Raw genomic sequence first — 17643 nt, forward strand, 5'->3', positions numbered from 1 at the left:
AGCGGCAGCCTCTGGCTTGGAGGTCAGGAAGGTCACCCCCGGGGAGAGTGAGCTCTGCAAAGGTGAAGCCCGGCGCGTCTGTGCGCGTCCTCACCCCTCTGGGAGCGCTGCAAGGGGAACCGAGGTGCGGCAGCTCCAGGCACACCCGAGTGCTGACACACAGGCACAGACTGGAGTAATTCAGACTTTCCTAAGGTGACCTCACGGGGGGGCTCCACACGTCTGTTCCGCATTTTCTTTCAACGTGTATCTAAAGGCTGTCTGTCTTCACCTCACGTACTTCCTTGCAGCGCTGTTGTTTCTTCCCCTGCTGATGAGTAGTGCTCTTCCCCGGCCCCAGGGAAGGCTGCCAGGCCAGCCTTTCCCTTTCCCTGTTGGGAGCTGCCGCCCAGGAGCTGTTCGACGGCTCTCACACTTAGAGTCTTCGTAAAGCAGTGTTTTTACAGCACCCCTTTCCCTCGTAGAATTCACTCGAGAAGTGACGGACACGCAGATGCCGCTTGTCGCCCCCGTCATCCTCCCAGAGATGTACAGGATCTTCACCATGGCTGAGGTACGGCTGCGCGCGGCCCAGGCTCCTGGGGGGGGAGACGCTCGTGCTTGCTGACCCCACGCCTTCAGGCTCAAGCTGATGGAGGTGTGGACTGGAGTCAGCCTCAGACCTTTCACTTGAACCACAAAGACACGCCTTGCTAGGGCAGGGGAGTGGCTCCCGTATCTCATGTCTCACACCTCCTGGCGGCCTGTGACCTCTGAGCACCCACTGTCTTAGGGGCTCCCTGAGGCCCTGGCCAAGCCTGCTTCCTGCAGCCCAGTATGTGGACGCAGTCACTGTGCTGCACCCAGTAGGCCCTTTACTGTGCGTGTGCGGGGTTAACGACCCTGCTGATGGGCAAGTGTTCCTCCCTGCACCTCTCTGCACCCCGCTCAAGGGTGCATTTTGAAAGAAACACATTGACTGTGTTGGGATTTCAAGCAGTACTCAGCTTAGTATTTCTAATCACATTGGCTCCCAGGGACCTGCATGGGAGGCCGGTTCCAGCAGTCCTCCTGTTCTGCCGCCTCTCGTCCTCTGAACTGCGGGAGCTTGTCTCCCAGACGCGCCTCCTGTCTCTCTAGGGCATCCAGTCCCGTGCCAGGATTGGTTGTTACAGTTTTTCTTCTGGTCACAGGTGTACACCTACCCCAGCCTCACAGCTCTGCTGTAACTTGTTCCCCAGGTGTATGGTATTCGAACCCGTTCCCGTGCTGTGGAGATTTTCACCACTTGTGCCCACATGATCTGTAACATGGAGGAACTGGAGAAGGTCGGTGACAGACTGCCCACCCAGGAGTGTGGGTGCGGCGGTGCCGGGACACCCGCTGCCCAGGGCTGCGCGCGTCCCGTGCTCTAGTAACTTCCCCATTTGTGTGCAGCTTAGTTTCCTTCCCTCTGAGCCTTCTTTGCTCTGACACCCTAAGCTGCATCCTTTCCACACCAGTCATCACCCAGAGCTTTACCCTCTTCTGTGACCCTTTGTGAAGTGGAATGAGCTGGAAGCACCGACCACTGAGGGTCGGAAGCAGTTTTAAACGTCGGTCTTACGTAAAGGCCTTTAACGAGTCCCTGTGGGGACCTGCAGGTGCGCTCTTGGGGAGCCGCTCCCTCCGCCTTCAGCGACACCCCTCTGCGGGGAACCTGAGTCCCAAGAAGTCTTAGATGCCACACGTCTCGGTGTTTGACGTGAAGCCAGCGGTCAGGGTGTGTCTGGTGACGGCTTTGGTTTCTGCTTTCAGGGTGCGGCCAAGGTCCTGATCTTTCCCGTGGTGCAGCAGTTCACAGAGGCCTTCGTCCAGGCCCTGCAGATACCGGACGGCCCCACGTCTGACAGCGGGTTCAAGATGGAAGTCCTCAAGGTGAGCACATGCTCCACTGAGACGCTTGGAGTGTTGAGGGTGGTCTGAAGTCACTGATTTTTCTCCGCTGTCACCTATAACTCTTGGGATCTTTTCTCTTTGACTTCTCAGGCAGTGACAGCCCTGGTGAAAAACTTCCCAAAGCACATGGTGTCTTCCATGCAGCAAATTCTGCCTATTGTTTGGAACACCTTAACTGAGAGTGCAGCCTTATATCCTTTCCAGGGAGTGTAAGGGGCCTGCTAGCACCGCTAGCTGGGAATCTAGCGCTGGGTCTCATGCTCACGCGGCCCCCGTCCTAGTGCCCGCCTGTCTCTAGTGTCGGGGGCGGCGGTCCCCTGAGAGCACGCGCCAAGCAGACTCCAGATTCTGTTTCTTTACTCTTCATCATACTTACGTGAGGACAGAGGTGAACTACACAGAAGAGGTAGAAGACCCTGTGGACTCTGACGGTAGGTCGCTGGTCTGGTCTCAGCAGGGTCGCCGTGTAGTGGGGAGAGGGGTCTAGGAAGGAGAGAGAAGAGAGGGCAGGAGCTCAAAGGCTTCACTCCTCTTCAGTGAGTTTTCTGATTGAGTTTTCTTTCCATGTATTAGATGTGGGGGAATGAGAAACTGAAAATCTGTTCCTCAGAGGCATTTGCATAAATCTCATAAAAGTGTAGAATTTCGGAATGGGGCCAGGTGCCTTAAAGCCCATCTAATCCAGCCTGCTTCTGCTGTTTTGCCTATTTCAGTTTTGGGGTCCCACTTAATGAGACTTTTGTCTCTATTTTAATATTTTTTAAGAATTTCAGATCACAAATAGACATGCTAGAAAATATTTCAGTGATTCGGGTTCTTTTGCTTGAAAAACCAGTGTTCAATATCTTTAAGTTACTTTCCTTGACTCCTCAGACCCCTCTTCCATTCCCTTGGGAATGATAATTAGCAAGTACTTTAAGTATCCACTAATTTACAGAGATAACATAGTTCATTTCCAGCGTATGTTGCTTTCTTGTCTTTAAAATCTTGTGTTTTTCCTTTAGGTGAAGTCCTGGGCTTTGAAAATCTCGTCTTTAGCATTTTTGAATTTGTCCACGCTCTACTAGAAAACAGCAAGTTCAAAAGCACTGTTAAAAAAGCCCTGCCGGAGCTGATTTACTACGTCATCCTGTACATGCAGATCACTGAGGAGCAGGTGAGTGCCCAGTGCGAGGCTGCTGCCAGCTGTGTTGGAAAAGTGCACTGAGTGAACGGTCGGTATCTAACAACCTGAAGAATCACTTCCCAGGAAGCCCCAGGGAGGCTCTGGTGTCATTTTATTGCCACATCCCTGGGTCTCCGGGTTCTGTCGGCTCCTGTACTAAGTAACTGGACTTCGAGAATACTTCCACACTTACCCCTCTGGGACCACTACCAAGGACCCTGAGACCCAAAAGAACCTGTCCTTTCTCTGAAAACAGTGAAGTGCAGAGTGCAGGTCGTCAGCCTGGTTGGTGAGTCACTAGACCAGACAAGAGCATTGAAAATAAGACAGTGCCTGTCCCACACAAACAGACTGGCATGATTTCCACGCTAAGTGCCCCACCAGACCGAGGGTGCTCAGAAAGTCCACCTGCCAGAGTGGCGGCTGACCAGCAGTCAGAGTGACAAGGAGGGTGCCCCGTTCTACAGTAGGGTTTGCAGCAGGGCGGCCGCCTCTGCACCTCCCTTGATAAGGGCTTTGCTTCTCTGCATCTAAAGGAAAAGACTTCTGGGGTTAGAGTGCTGCTCAGGGTGCAGACAGAAGGCTGAGGTCTTCCCGTGTGTCTGGGGGTGGGGGTGGAAGGAGGGAGCGTGGACCGGCTTGGCAGCCTCACCTGCCTGCCTCCTCTGTCCAGATCAAAGTGTGGACGGCCAACCCCCAGCAGTTCGTAGAAGATGAAGACGATGATACTTTCTCCTACACCGTTAGGATTGCAGCACAAGACCTGCTGCTGGTAAGAGGGCGCCTTGATGCCTTGGCCAAGCAGTCCCAGGGGCGCGAGAGCTTTTCCTTGCCTGGCTCACGGGCTGCGCGGTGTTGGTGTGACCTTCCTTAGACGTGCTGGGGGGTAACAGGGGAGCATCTCCAGTGCAGCTTGAGGCTCGGGAACCCGGGAGGCATTGCTGCTGGTCCTGATCCACGTATGAATACTAGATGTGGATAGATTGGAAAGTGTGTAGAGGACAGTGTTGTGCTGGCTAAGGCGGGGGGGACTCAGGAACATTCCAGCTTAATTCACTCTTCACCAGGACTCTGTGGCTCAAACGAGAGGTCGGAAAGTTAAAAACAAAACAAAAAACACTTAGGTTGCTGAGAGGTGAGCGTCCATCTGGAGGTCTGTCTGTTTCTTTGGCTCTGGCTGGAGCACAGAGCGTGGAGGCTCCGTGAGGGGGCGGCTGCTGGCTGCCTGCTGGGCGAGGCTTGTTCTCTGTGTTGGTGTGACTGCTTGTCATCACCCTGCAGCGTCTCTGCAGCCCCGAGAGAAAGCACACCCAGGTGCAGTTAGCAGAGGGCTCCCAGAGTAGAGGTCTGGTCCCTGGCCATCCCAGGATGTCTCTGGTTGACCCCTTGTGCTCTGCTGACCATAGCCAGAGGGGCTCTGTGCGGCGTTAGCTTTCCAGTGCCTGCGCACTCCAGGGCATGGGTGCTGCCCTCCCTCCATTAACGACCCCCGTCTGTTAGGGGTGGGTTTTGGTCAGGCTTAGCCGCGTGTACGTGAAAGAGTTCCAGCCGTTCAGTGTGCAGTTAAAGTGGGTTTAATTTGCACAGAAACACGTCTCGGCCCCTCCTCTCTCCCTAGGCTGTGGCCACCGATTTCCAGAACGAGAGTGCAGCTGCCCTGGCCGCTGCAGCCACGCGGCACCTGCAGGAGGCCGAGCAGACCAGGAGCAGCGGCGCCGAGCACTGGTGAGGGCCAGCGGTGCGGGTGTGTGTGGGGCCCCGGGGCCGAGGAAGGCAGGGCCCGCTTTGGACCTTCCCTTTTAAAGCAGTTTTTCCCCTCCTTTCAGTAGTTGGTTAAGATGCTTTTATTTTACCCCCTTTTTAAAAGCCTTGAGAGGAGGACTTCTGCTTGTTTCTGTTTGTGTTAAATTACCCTGTTTTCAACTCTGGGTTTGGGAGGGAGAGCGGCTGGAGCGCGCTGCCCGAGTCTTCGCCCTCACGGGTTTTCCGTGGGGACAGCGTGGCTGGCTCTAGCAGGCGTGTCCCCATCTGGCAGGTGGAAGACTCACGAGGCCTGCATGCTGGCCCTGGGCTCAGTGAAGTCCGTCCTCACCGACGGTGTGAAGAGCGGCCGGGTCCACTTCGACGTGCACGGGTTCCTGGCCGGCGTCGTCCTGGCAGACCTCGGCCTCTCAGGTCCGTGTCCGCGCCGCGCCGCCCACGCAGTTGTGGGACTCCCCGGGGTGGCGAGCCTGCTCCCCAGGTGTCCTTAGGGTGGAAGTCCTCTTTCCACCCCAGACCTGAACCCACCTGGACCTCTGCAGCTGCCCCGGGACCTTGACTCACGGTTCGCCGTCCGGAGATCAGTGCCCCTCGTTCTCCCATGCTCCTCTCACGCTTCCCAGATCAGCGCTCACACTCACGGCTGCGTTTTGGAGCTTGGATAGAATGCAGATCTGCTTGCCGTGCCTTGAGAACTCTGGGTGGAGTTCTGTCATCACAAAGTCTAGAATACTCTCAGGCAGTCTCTCAGGCTCATCCTTTCTGTTCGTTTCCTGTCATTTTTCTCAAATTACTTGCTTTTTTCAAACCGTTCTATCCAGATAATTAAAATGTTCCGTTCTCATGTCCCTGTTAGCCACCAGCCTTAGAAAGAAATGCCCTCTGCTGCAGGAGACTGGTCGCTCAGCAGTGCAGGGCAGTGGCTGAGGAGCACTCTTGTCTCTGCGTGACGGGTCCCGCTCCGTCGCGCTCGCCCACCAGAGCCAGACCCCACCGCAGAGTGCGGTCCCTGCTTCCTCTGTGAGTGTGTCAGTCCTGGGGCGCTGGGCGTTGTTCACGCCATCCTCAGTCCACTCCCTGCCTCCTCCTCATAGGAGAGCCCTTCAGTGAGAACGTTCTGCTCGGCCTCTCAGCAGGTGCTCTGTTGCAGGATGTCTCACACCATCACTTGCATTTTCTGAGTCGCAGAATTACAGTGGTTGAGCATCCAGAGCTCATACCCACTGGGCAAATCCTCCTTCACTCTGCTTTTATCAAATGCTGCATTACGTTGTGGCGGATGAGTATGTTTCCTTCTCCTAGTAGAGTGTAAGCTGTTTGAGACTAGAAATCATGGCAGATACACCTTTATATCCCACAGTGCCTTGCACGTAGTGGGCGTGGTGTCATCGTGTGTTGAACCAATTGTTGGAATCAAATCCGTCAACATAGTTTTGTAGAATTTGCCCGAGCAAAGCTTTTCTGTATGAGCCGTTCTCAGATGTGGGCCTTAGCACCCCTCTATGCTTTTACAAATTATCAATGATTCCAAGGAGGTTTTTCTGTGAGACATGTGTCAGTATCTAACATATTCGTAATTAAAACTGAGAAGCTTTCAGAATACAAGAAACACAAGCATGCATTCCATTCACTGTCACAGCCATGGTGTCACACGTGACGTAACCCTCTGGACAGCTCCACTGTGTACCTGAGAAGGAATGGGAGTGAAAAAGACACGTAAGGTCTTGGTATTGTTATGAAAATAGTTTTTTAACGTTCGGGACTTCCAGGAGTCCCTGAACCACACTTTGAGAATTGCTGCTCTGCATCCTGTGAATTAGTATGTAATCACTTGGCACAGCTTGTTCAGTTCTCATAGTCTCTGTCCTCACGCACTGTATTGCAGGCAGAGGAGAGTGACCCTAACTGGGCGCTGGAGCGTCAACCACATAGACATCACAGGAACGACAGAGTGGGGTGTTAGCTTCTGGGCAAGTGTGCGTCTCCAGACGACCTGCAGGGTCAGAGGTGCCGCAGGAGAGTGTGCCTTTCCTCTGCCGCGCAGCCGCCCGTTAGTGCAGCAGGCTGAGGGGCGGGGAGCGTGGCGGGACACCTGTCTGTGGTCCAGCCCCTAATTGCTCTCTCTCCCTCCCAGTGTCTCCTTTCCTCTTGGGCCGGGCCCTTTGGGCTGCCAGTCGGTTCACTGTTGCTATGTCCCCTGAACTGATCCAGCAGTTTCTTCAGGCAACAGTTAGTGGTCTTCATGAGACACAGCCCCCGTCAGTTCGAATTTCTGCTGTGCGAGCCATCTGGGGGTGAGTACGCCGCCTTAGGACAGTAAACACTGTTTCAAGAGAAAATTACTCGGTAGGAGTCCTGGACAGCAGGTGTCCAGGGGTTATGCTGCTTGGAAGTTTCTGAAGATTAGCTGCAGAACGGATGCTGGAAGGACAAGGAGGGAGCCGTGCCAGGAGCGTGGCTTCTGTGCATCCCAGAGATAGCCCGTTCCCTTTTACTCCTCAGCCCTCCCCTCTCCCTCCCGCTGGAATCACCTGGACCCCTCCCCTCCTCACAGAGCTGGAGGACCCGAGGCTCTGAGAGGCAGAACCAGCTGCCTGGGGCTGCACAGCCCCGGGGCGTGAAGCAGTCAGAGCCCTGGTCATTTGGTGATTGATTGCCCCTTGTTAGAGTCCAAACTGGGAACAGTGTGGCCTGGAAACACTGCTCACTTTTTCCCGATTTTTATTTCTTTTTCACAACACGTATACTAATGCCCCAACTTGTCATTTATTCGTATTCCTTCCCAGACCAGACAGAGCATTGTTATTTTCAGAGTATTTTGAAGTTCAAACTTAAGAGTCTCATTTGAATCCTAAAAATTGCCAAAAACCCTAAAAACAGAGTTTGTCTTCCACCTGCCTGTACTGTCTTCCTACTTTGAAGCAGAGATTGAGATGCGTGATTACATGTCCTAGAAAGCAGTGGTGGGGGTGGTGTCAGCAAGATGTCTCAGGCGCCCGTTGCTCTTACCCTCCCTCAGCAACAGTTTGGCATCTGTCCAGGGGAGGAGATTGTCACACCTGGTGCCATCTAAACCAAGGAGAGCCGTTCTGAGAAGACAAGCCCAGACCCCAGTGACTAAGTCACCACCCCCAGTCCTGGCTGCAGCCCTGGATGTGACTTCAGTCCCTGAGGACTTGGCTCCAGCCCCGTCTGGCTTTGGTTCTGCCACCAGCACCACACACCAGGGCCCGGGGGGGGGGTCCTCACCCACCTGTGTGTCAGGTAACAGGCACACAGACCTCGGTCCCAGCTGTGGACCCTTTGTGGCCCATGGACTAGCCCTAGCGCCTCTCAGCCATGGCCCAGGAGCCCCTGAGGAGCACTGATTTAGACAGTCACCTTTGAACCAGGGGGCCTTCGTTAAAGTCCAGAAGTCTAGTGGAGAAGTTCCAGCACACCCCTGGAGCGAAAAATCCAAGATTGGACACCTTGAAGAGGTCAGTCAGTAAAGACTAGAGGAAGTGACTGCTACTTCTCCTGTGAAGACAGCAATGCAAGACATAAAGGAACTCGAAAAACCAAGGAAGTGTGACACCACGAAAGAAAACAATAATTTTCCAGTGGCCAGCGCCAAATCTGTGATTTACCCAATAAAGAGTCCAAAATAGCCATTTTAAGGAGCTCAGTGAAAACACAAGAAAACACAGGAAAGACAATCCAGTGAAATCAAAAGAACTGCTCACAAACAAAATAAGTTCAACAAAGAGGGGGAAATCATAAAAAAGAACCGAGCAGAAACTCTAGAGCAGGAGGGCACACAGAGTGAAATGAGAGGTGCGGCAGGGAGCAGCAGCAGCGGGGGCGCGCCGAGGAAGGATCTGAGCTGGAGGACAGGGCTTCTGACATTATCCTGTCAGAGGGGGAGGAGAAGAAAGGAGAAAAGGAGTGAAGAGCGTGTGGACTGTGGGGTCCCCAGGGAAGAGGGGGAGGGAGCAGAAAGTTTTTAGAGAAGTAATGTCTGAGAGCTGGCCAAATCTGAGGAGAGATTTGTGCATCCCACTTACAACGCTAATGTATCACCCCAGACTTTCCGTCCAAAAGTACCTTCTCCAAGACACAATACAATGAAACTATCTAAAGTCAAAGACAAAGAATTGAAAAGCAGCAAGAGAAGAGGGGAAGGTGTAGCTCAAGTGGTAGAGCGCATGCTCAGCGTGCACGAGGTCATGTGTTCCATCCCCACTACCTCCTCCAAGAATAAATCAATCCTGAATAAACCTAATTACCTCACCCCACCAAAAAATACATAAATAAACTTAGAAAAAAAAAAAGGCAGCAAGAGGGGAAAAAAATTCTCCCTTACAAGTGAACTCACATAAGGCTGTCAGCAGGTTTCCCAGCAGAAACTTTGCAAGCCCAGAGAGAGTGGGATGACAGAAAAAACTGCCTACCAGAGTGCTTTACCCAGCAAAGGTGTCCTCCAGGAACGAAGCCAAAATGAAGACTTTCCCAGACAAACAAAGCTGAAGGAGTTCTTCAAACTGAAATGAAAGGATCCTAGCAAGAGGGGAACAGAGGAACCACAGAAAAGCCAGAAAGCAATAAATAAAATGGGCTTCCCTTTCAAAATTACTTTAAATATAAATGGATACATTCTCTAATCAAAAGTTAGAGTAGCTGAATGAATTAAAAAAAAAAAAGAAAGACCTAACTGTGTGCCACCTAGGGAGACCACAGGTTTAAGGACACACGTAAGCTCAGAGTGAGGGGAAGGAAAAAGATACTCCGTGCAAGTAGAAACCAAGAGAGCCAGGGTAGCTATGCTTTTATCAGACAAAATGGACTTAATTCAAAAGCTGTAGCAAGAAACAAAGGTCATTATACGATAAAGGGGTTAATTCATCAGGAAGATACAGCGATTACAAATACACATGCCCTGACATCAGCGCCCCTAAGACGTTGAGCACATGTTAGTATCTGGAAGAAGAGGCAGGCAAGAATCCAGTAATAGCATGAAGCTTATACTCACTCAGCATGGTTAGCCCATCCAAACGAAGAACGAATGAGGGGACGTTGGACTTAAACCATGCTTTCAGCTGTATGGACCTAACGGACATGCAGAATGTTTATCCAACAGCCGCGCAACACACATCCTTCTCAAGCATGCATGGAACGTTCTCCAGGATAGGTCATAAAACAGGTATCCGTGAATTTAAGAAAATTAAAATCATACTACATATCTTTTCTGACCACATTGGGATGAAACTAGAAATTACAGTGGGAAACTGTAAAAAAACATTACAAATATGTGGAAATTGAACAACACGTTTCTCAACAACCAATGAAAAGCTCTTCGATTTCAAAGAAGAAATCAAAAGAGAAATCTAAAATGTCTTGAAACAATTGAAAATGGATGCACAACATACCAAAACTTACGGGATGCAGCAGAAAAAGTTCTAAAAAGGAATTTTATAGATTAGAAAAACATCTACATTAAGAAAAAAGAAATATCTTGGGGAGGGTACAGCTCAGTGATAACAGCGCATGCCTTGCACACACAAGGTCCTGGGTTCAACCCCCGATACCTCCATCAAAAAGCAAATAAATAAGTAAAAGTAATTAATTACTATCCTCCTGCAAAACAAAAACAAAAGCAAAAACTAACAGCGTAACTTTACACCTCAAGGGACTAGAAAAAGAACAAAGCCCAGAGGTCAGAGCAGAAATAAGTAAAACAGAGACCAGAAAATATTAGAAAAGTTCAGTGAAAGTAGAACTGGTTTTTGGGGGGTTTTTTGGTTTGTTTTTTTAGGACTGGTTTTTTGAAAAGATAAAATTGACAAACTTAAGGCAAACTAAAAAGAAAAGAGAGAAACTCAGATACTAAAGCAGAAGGCAGAGACGCCACAGCCAGCACCACAGAGACACAGGGTCGGAAAAGACCCTGTGGACAAGTCTGTGCCTACAAACCGGGGAACCTGGAAGGAGTGGGCAAGCTCCTAGAAACACACGGGCCGCCAAAACCGAGTCATGCAGAACGAATGAGCAGACCAATGGCTAAAACAGAGACTGAGTCAGAAGCCTCCAGTAAGGGAAAAGCCCAGGACCACGAGGATTTCGCTGGTGAATTCTACCCAGCATCTAAAGAATTAATGCCAGTCCCTCTCAGACTCGGCCAAAAACATTGAAGAGGAGGGAGCACTTCCAAACGAATTTGACAAGGCTGGCCACACAGGGACCCTTGCAGGAGAGGAAAGCTGCCGGCCAGCTGCCTCATAAATGCAGATGCAGAAGCTCTCAGCACGGCGTCAGCACGCCAAGTCCAGCACAGGTCAGGGCTCTGCCCAGCGTGCGCCAGCACGCCTGGACCACCGCGCTGATAGCATGGGGGGTCACAGACCGGCTACCTCCATAGACGCAGAGAAGACTTGACAAAGTGCAACATCCACTCATGATAAAAAGCTTCCAGCAAAGTGGGTATAGAAGGAGCATGCCTCGGCACAATGAAGGCCACGTGTGACGAGCCCCTGGGCAACATGTTCAACAGCGAAAAGCTGAAAGCTCCTCTGAGACCGGGATCTAGAAGAGGGCATCCACTCTCACCACTCCTGTCGCCGTGGCACTGGAAGTCCCAGCCAGGACAGCTGGGAAAGAAATGGTCAGAAACAAATTTTAAAAACATTATTTGCAGTTGCATCAAGAGCAATGAAATACTTAAGAATAAGTTTAACCCGGGTGGTGAAAGATCTGTACGTGGAACATTATAAGATATTGGGGAAAGAAAACGCTTCCTGATTTTAAACCGTATTAAAGCTATAGTAATCAAAGCATTATGGTATTGGCATAAAAACAGACAGAAAGATCAGTGGAGCAGAAGTGAGAGCCTCTCTATGAACCCAGACACATATGGTCACTTACTTTACAACAGAGAAGCCAAGCATATGCAGTGGGGAAGGAGATGATGCTGGGAAAACTGGACCCTTATCTTAACACCATGTACTGAAGCTGACTCAAAACAGACTGAAGACTTGAACATAAGATGTGAAACCATAAGACTCCTGTAAGAAAACAGAAGTTAAGCTCCTTGACAGTAGTCTTGGCAGTGATGTTTTAGAATTGACACCAAGAACAACGGCAAAAATAAACAAGTGTGGGACTACATCAGACTAAAAAAGCACAGGAAAGGAAACCATAAGCCAAACGAAAAGGCACCCTACCTCATGGGAGACAATGTTTGCAAACCATTTAGCTGATAAGGGGTTAAGGTCCAGAATATATGAAGAACTCACACAGCTCAGTACCAGACAAAATAGTCTTGATTTTGAAAACGGCAGGTGACTTGAATGAACATTTTTTTCTGAAGGAGACATACAGGCAGGTAGACGACAGGTGCATGAAAGGGTGCTCGACATCACTTGTTAGGAGGAGGATGTAAATCAGAGCCTCAGGTACCGCCTCACACCTGTCAAAATGGCTGCTATCAGAAATTCGGGAAATAGTGTGTTGGCGAGAATGTGGAGAAAAGGGGGCCCTTGTGCACTGTTGGTAGGAATGTAAAGTGTGGAGGCTCCTCAGAAAGTTAGTAATAGAACTCCCGTGTACCAGCAACGTCACTTCTGACGTTGAAATGAAGTGAAAGGAGTGAAAACAGGACCCCAGAGATACCTGCGCTCCCGGGCTCGCTGCCGCGCTGGCCACCACAGCCAGGACATGGAAACAGCCCAAATGTGCGTCTGTGGATGGACGGGTGCAGATGTGCCGTGTGGTCGGCGGACTGCTACTCAACTGCGAGAAAGAGAAGGAGATCCTGCCATTTGCAGCAGCACGAGTGGACCTTGAGGGCATTGTGCTAAGGGAAGTAAGTCAGAGGAAGACAAACGCTGCATGTGGAATCTTAAAGTCAAACTCATTGTGAAAGAGACTGGAAAAGTGGTTGTTGGGGTAGGGGATGTGGAGAGACTGATGAAAGGGCCCAGGCTCTCGTCTGTAGGATGAGTGAGGTCTGAGGGTCTGACGTAAGGCACGGTGACAATAGCTGGTGACGCTGTAGTGTATAATTGAAAGTAGGAATTAAGTGTAAGATAGATCTGAGGCGCTGAGTGCGTTAATAAATTAGGCGAGGAAGACCTTTCAGAACGTAGATGTATGTCAGACCACAGTGCACATTTTAAATCTTACAGTTTTGTATGTCAGTTATACTGCAATAGAACTGAAAAATAAATCTGAAAAATTTTAAGTTTTTTTAAACAAGTTTATATTATGTGAAGAGAACTTTTTCTTAAATGATTTTCTGTTCTCTGAGTACACGAGTAAGGATTTTCTTGAAAGGTGTAACAGCTGTCTCTGGAGAAGTGACAAGCCACCAACATGCACACCAGAGGCGGGGACACTCGTGCACGTTACGTAGCGTGTTGAAGACTGGACCCCTTGTGCGGCCCCTGGTCGCGGGCCAGGGGCCCAGCTGCCCTCCTCCTCGCAGCCAGAGGCCCCCTGGGGTCGCTTCCCTCTTCACTTTCTGGCCGGTTACAGCCTGGCTCGCGTCTGAAACTGTTCATTCTCATCTTAGGGATGTGACTAAAACAGCAGTCTGAGGAATCATAGGACGTTTGACTTAACATCTTAGTAATTTGGGCGTAGAATCGTATGACTGAATTTGTTTCAAGACAGAATGGAGGGTGAAAGAAGCATTAAAGGAAAGAACAAAGACCAAAGCAGAGATGAATCAGACGCCAGAACCGGGGGTGCTGGCGTTCACAGAGTGTGCCACAGAAGGTGTGGAAAGCGGGCCAGCTGCAGGAGCGGCTCCACAGAGCTGCTCGCGGAAGGGCCGTCACGCGTGCGGCTGCTGGCTGGGGAGACCCGTACTTGAGGGCCCCTTGTGAGCAGCCCTGCTTCCCTGTCCCCGCAGGTACTGTGACCAGCTCAAGGTCTCCGAGAGCACCCACGTGCTTCAGCCCTTCCTCCCCAGCATCCTGGACGGCTTGATCCACCTGGCGGCCCAGTTTAGCTCAGAGGTCCTCAACCTTGTGATGGAGACCCTGTGCATCGTCTGCACGGTGGACCCGGAGTTCACAGCCAGCGTGGAAGGCAAAATCTGCCCCTTCACCATCGCCATCTTCCTCAAGTACAGTAACGGTAGGCACCAGGGCGGGCGGGCACCATGGCAGCGGGGTGCAGGCAGGAAGCACGTCGGCCTGCCGGTCCAGGCGCCAGCCGCAGAGGGTAGGGAACAGCAGGCCTGAGAGGTAGAGTGCCCGCTCCTGTGACTCTTAGTCTCCGGTGGGAACTGGGGAGAGATGATGAATGAAGCGCTAACCAGCAGGCGGTGTGATTCAGAACCCTGGTGACGAAGTAGGAAATTGAGCAGCTAAATCCAAAACTTTCTAAAAGAAAAGGCCAAGAAATATAATGAGAAAAGGACATACTGAAGAAAGCACACCTGGAAGTTTATGAATAAGGTGTTCATTGCATTTTTCCATAGTAGCAAAAATTTAGAAATAATAAAAATTAATTAATTATATCCATTAAGTGGAATGCTATGCAGCCATTAAAAATCAAACTTCTCAGGAGTAATTAAAGCCATGGGGAAGCACTCACGTTATAGTAAGCGAATAGGTGGTTTCCCAAGATGCACAGAGTATAATCCGAAGGTTCGGTTTTGTTTTAGAACAAGAGGTGTGTGTAGATAACGTATATAGAAAAAATAGCAGAAGAAAAGACGTCAGAGTGTGAAGGGTAGTTATCTCCAGGTGGGGGAACGAGAGCTGTGTTCTTTCCTTTAATACTTCTTTGCATTTTAAGTTTTTCGGTAGTGAGTGTATATTAGTAACATTTTATTGTCAGAAAATGTGTTAAGGATATTTGTTTCTGAAGAAGGAATGTTGACGTTCAGATGATGTGTAGGCACAGGGCTGGGTATGTAACGTGATGTCGTACTGAACGTTGTGTCTGATTGGCTTTTCTGCGTGACTGTGTCCTGGAGAGGTTTCCACGCTGGGCTCCTGGGCGTAGCTCCTCTCCCCTGTCACATGATGTCCCATGCATGGGTGTGTCGTGATTGACCTGCTCACTCTGTTTATGGACACCTAGGTTGTTGACAGTGTTTTTCCTGTGACAGATAATGCTGTGGTGGTCTTTTACGTACATCTCAGTGCACTGCACACTGCATACATTTTTTCATGCTAGAGTGAGGAAGACATTTATATTTTTCTTATGTAGGTAAAGCAAGTCAAACTAAACTTCCCTTTCTGAAGTTTTCCCTTTTGCCCTAAATGGCTTTGGCAGTTCTCATCCACCATGGACCCCCGCAGAGATGTCTGAGGTCCTCCTTGACACAGAAACCTGGGGAAAGTCAGGGTTCAGGCTGTCTCTGAAACTTTGATATCTTAACCAAGAATCAGTGGGGCTTTTTTTCCCTTAAGCATTTGGTTTCATAATCAATCTAAGTTTCACAAGATCTTAGACATTAAAGCTTTGTCCCGGGAAGAGAGCCAGATTTTATCCTGGGAGAAGCTGGTGCTGGCACGACCACGCGCTCCCTGCCCCCCGACACTGAGCAGTGCTCCCCGGTCCTCGTGTCGCTCGTGCCCCCAGGCCCCATGTGTGTGATGCGTTACCTTGGGTGGGGGCCAACGGCAGGTATGGTTCAGCCAGACACACATGCAGACCGTCAGGCGGGGTCCGTGTTGCCTCGCCCACTTCAGATCCTGTGGTCGCCTCGTTGGCTCAAGACATCTTCAAGGAGCTGTCCCAGATTGAGGCCTGTCAGGGCCCAATGCAGATGAGGCTGATTCCCACTCTGGTCAGCATCATGCAGGCCCCCACAGACAAGATCCCCGCCGGGCTCTGCGCGGTGAGTCCGCCGTCGGCATGGCTGGCGTGGCTGTGGAAGGGAGGGGGACAGGGAGGCTGCACATCTTGCCGAGCCTCGCCGCTGCCTGGCTGCTTCACCCACAGGGACTCTCAGGCCTAAGAAGTGGCTCTCATTCCCACAGTGCTCTCAGGGAATCGAACCGCTGTCACCACACCATACCTGATTGTCCACGGCATCTCAAATAACGAGCGTCACGCAGAGGCCGAGATGCCGTCTGCTCTCTTTTTCTTCAGAAACTTGCCTTTTATTAACGAGCTCCCTCTGGGTTGCTAGGTGGGATCCATGCAGTGAGGATCCTGGTTGGTGGGCCCCCCACCCCAGGGACAGTTCTGACTCTGTCTTCTGTCCTGCAGACAGCCATCGACATCCTGACCACGGTGGTGCGGAATACGAAGCCCCCCCTTTCCCAGCTTCTCATCTGCCAGGCTTTCCCTGCCGTGGCCCAGTGCACCCTCCACACGGACGACAATGCCACCATGCAGGTACCAGCGTGGCCAGCACAGAGCAGGTGGAGAAGCTCACCTCTCAAATCTGTGTTTACCCAAAGAACTTGGGAAGCCTGCAAAAGCCAAGCATTCTGAGCAGCTTAGAGGTGTGGGTGCCAGGCACCCTGCCGTCTGGGTCTGGGTCTGGGTACTGCTGCGACAGGAGAGGTTACAGGCCTGTGGACCTGGGGCCATAAGATGCTTCTGTTGATAAAGTCAGCAAATGGATGCGCTTTGGGTGTCTCTAGGCAGATGGTGGTCTGTGTAAGGTCTGTCTTCATTCCCGTGAAGACCTGTAGACGCCCCAGTCTTTGCTCTCTTAGATATTTGTTCAGTGCCAGGGCGAGATCTTTATGGTGAAACTCGGCTGGCTTGTCCACTGTCCCTTTGATCGGAAATCTGTGCTTCTGAGGTAGCTGACGAGTGCAGCGGGGACAGGTAGTGCACGTCTGTCTGTACTGCGTTCCCGACTCCGGTGGGGTGAGCCCAGCACGGCCCCTACAGGCTCGCCGGCCTCGAGACCCGGGCCTGAGCGTCTGTGCCCCTGCAGACGGAGGCCTCGGGCTTCACTTCTGCTGACCCGCTTGCCTCCCTCGTCCTGCAGAACGGCGGAGAGTGCCTGCGGGCCTATGTGTCGGTGGCGCTGGAGCAGGTGGCCCAGTGGCGCGATGAGCAGGGCCACAGTGGGCTGTGGTACGTGATGCAGGTGGTGAGCCAGCTCCTGGACCCCCGCACCTCTGAGTTCACCGCCGCCTTTGTGGGCCGCCTCGTGTCCACCCTCATCTCCAAGGCCGGGCAGGAGCTGGGGGAGAACCTCGACCAGATTCTCCGTGCCATCCTCAGCAAGATGCAGCAGGCGGAGACGCTCAGCGTCATGCAGGTAGGTGGACGGATGGCGCCCCGGACTGCGCTGCCCTTGTGGAGCCGGCAAGCCCAGCGCCCTTGCACCGGCCCAGGGAACATCGACGGGAAAGTGGCCACGTCCCCCAGCTCTTGACCGGCCGGCCCAGGCCCTGTCGTCTGCTGACCCTCGGAAGTAGGCGTCCTCCTTGTCCTCCACAGTCCCTGATCATGGTGTTCGCCCACCTGGTGCACACTCAGCTGGAGCCCCTCCTGGAGTTCCTGTGCAGCCTCCCGGGACCCACCGGCAAGCCCGCCCTGGAATTCGTGATGGCCGAGTGGACCAGCCGGCAGCACCTGTTCTACGGGCAGTACGAGGGCAAAGTCAGGTGGGGCCTCGCCTGCCCCTCGCCGATCCTCTCCCCTCCTTGCCGTGCCGACCTGCTCCTTGGGTCCCCTTTGCCCATTGTTTCTTTATCGCTGACTGTATGTTCAAGGAGCTGCCATCTTGAAGTTCCCAAAATACAGCCGCACCAGTAGACTGTGTGTTTTTTGGCGGGGAAGGGTGGGGTAGGTAATTAGGTTTATGTATGTATTCATTTAATGGCAGTTCCAGGGAT

The 17643-nt window shown here is 51.8% G+C and overlaps 1 protein-coding gene across 6 annotated transcripts in view; it reads left to right on the plus strand.

The window, feature by feature from the left end:
* Window positions 1-17643, plus strand: part of IPO9 (importin 9) — a 42419-nt gene that overhangs the window by 16426 nt on the left and 8350 nt on the right. For 4 of the 6 annotated variants that reach the window (XM_032466896.1, XM_032466898.1, XM_032466901.1 and 1 more), the window contains 15 exons: window positions 465-553; window positions 1221-1307; window positions 1777-1896; window positions 2008-2108; window positions 2290-2348; window positions 2922-3073; window positions 3756-3854; window positions 4701-4807; window positions 5118-5257; window positions 6978-7137; window positions 13734-13960; window positions 15529-15677; window positions 16052-16180; window positions 16788-17063; window positions 17246-17412. In XM_032466896.1, the coding sequence (XP_032322787.1) occupies window positions 465-553; window positions 1221-1307; window positions 1777-1896; window positions 2008-2108; window positions 2290-2348; window positions 2922-3073; window positions 3756-3854; window positions 4701-4807; window positions 5118-5257; window positions 6978-7137; window positions 13734-13960; window positions 15529-15677; window positions 16052-16180; window positions 16788-17063; window positions 17246-17412 (2062 nt within the window). Of the gene's footprint in view, window positions 1-464; window positions 554-1220; window positions 1308-1776; window positions 1897-2007; window positions 2109-2289; window positions 2349-2921; window positions 3074-3755; window positions 3855-4700; window positions 4808-5117; window positions 5258-6977; window positions 7138-13733; window positions 13961-15528; window positions 15678-16051; window positions 16181-16787; window positions 17064-17223; window positions 17413-17643 lie in introns of all 6 variants that reach the window. The other 2 variants (XM_032466899.1, XM_032466897.1) reach the window with 2 other exon arrangements.

The sequence above is a fragment of the Camelus ferus genome, chromosome 23, assembly GCF_009834535.1.
Source record: "Camelus ferus isolate YT-003-E chromosome 23, BCGSAC_Cfer_1.0, whole genome shotgun sequence".
In the NCBI taxonomy this organism is placed as follows: domain Eukaryota; kingdom Metazoa; phylum Chordata; class Mammalia; order Artiodactyla; family Camelidae; genus Camelus; species Camelus ferus.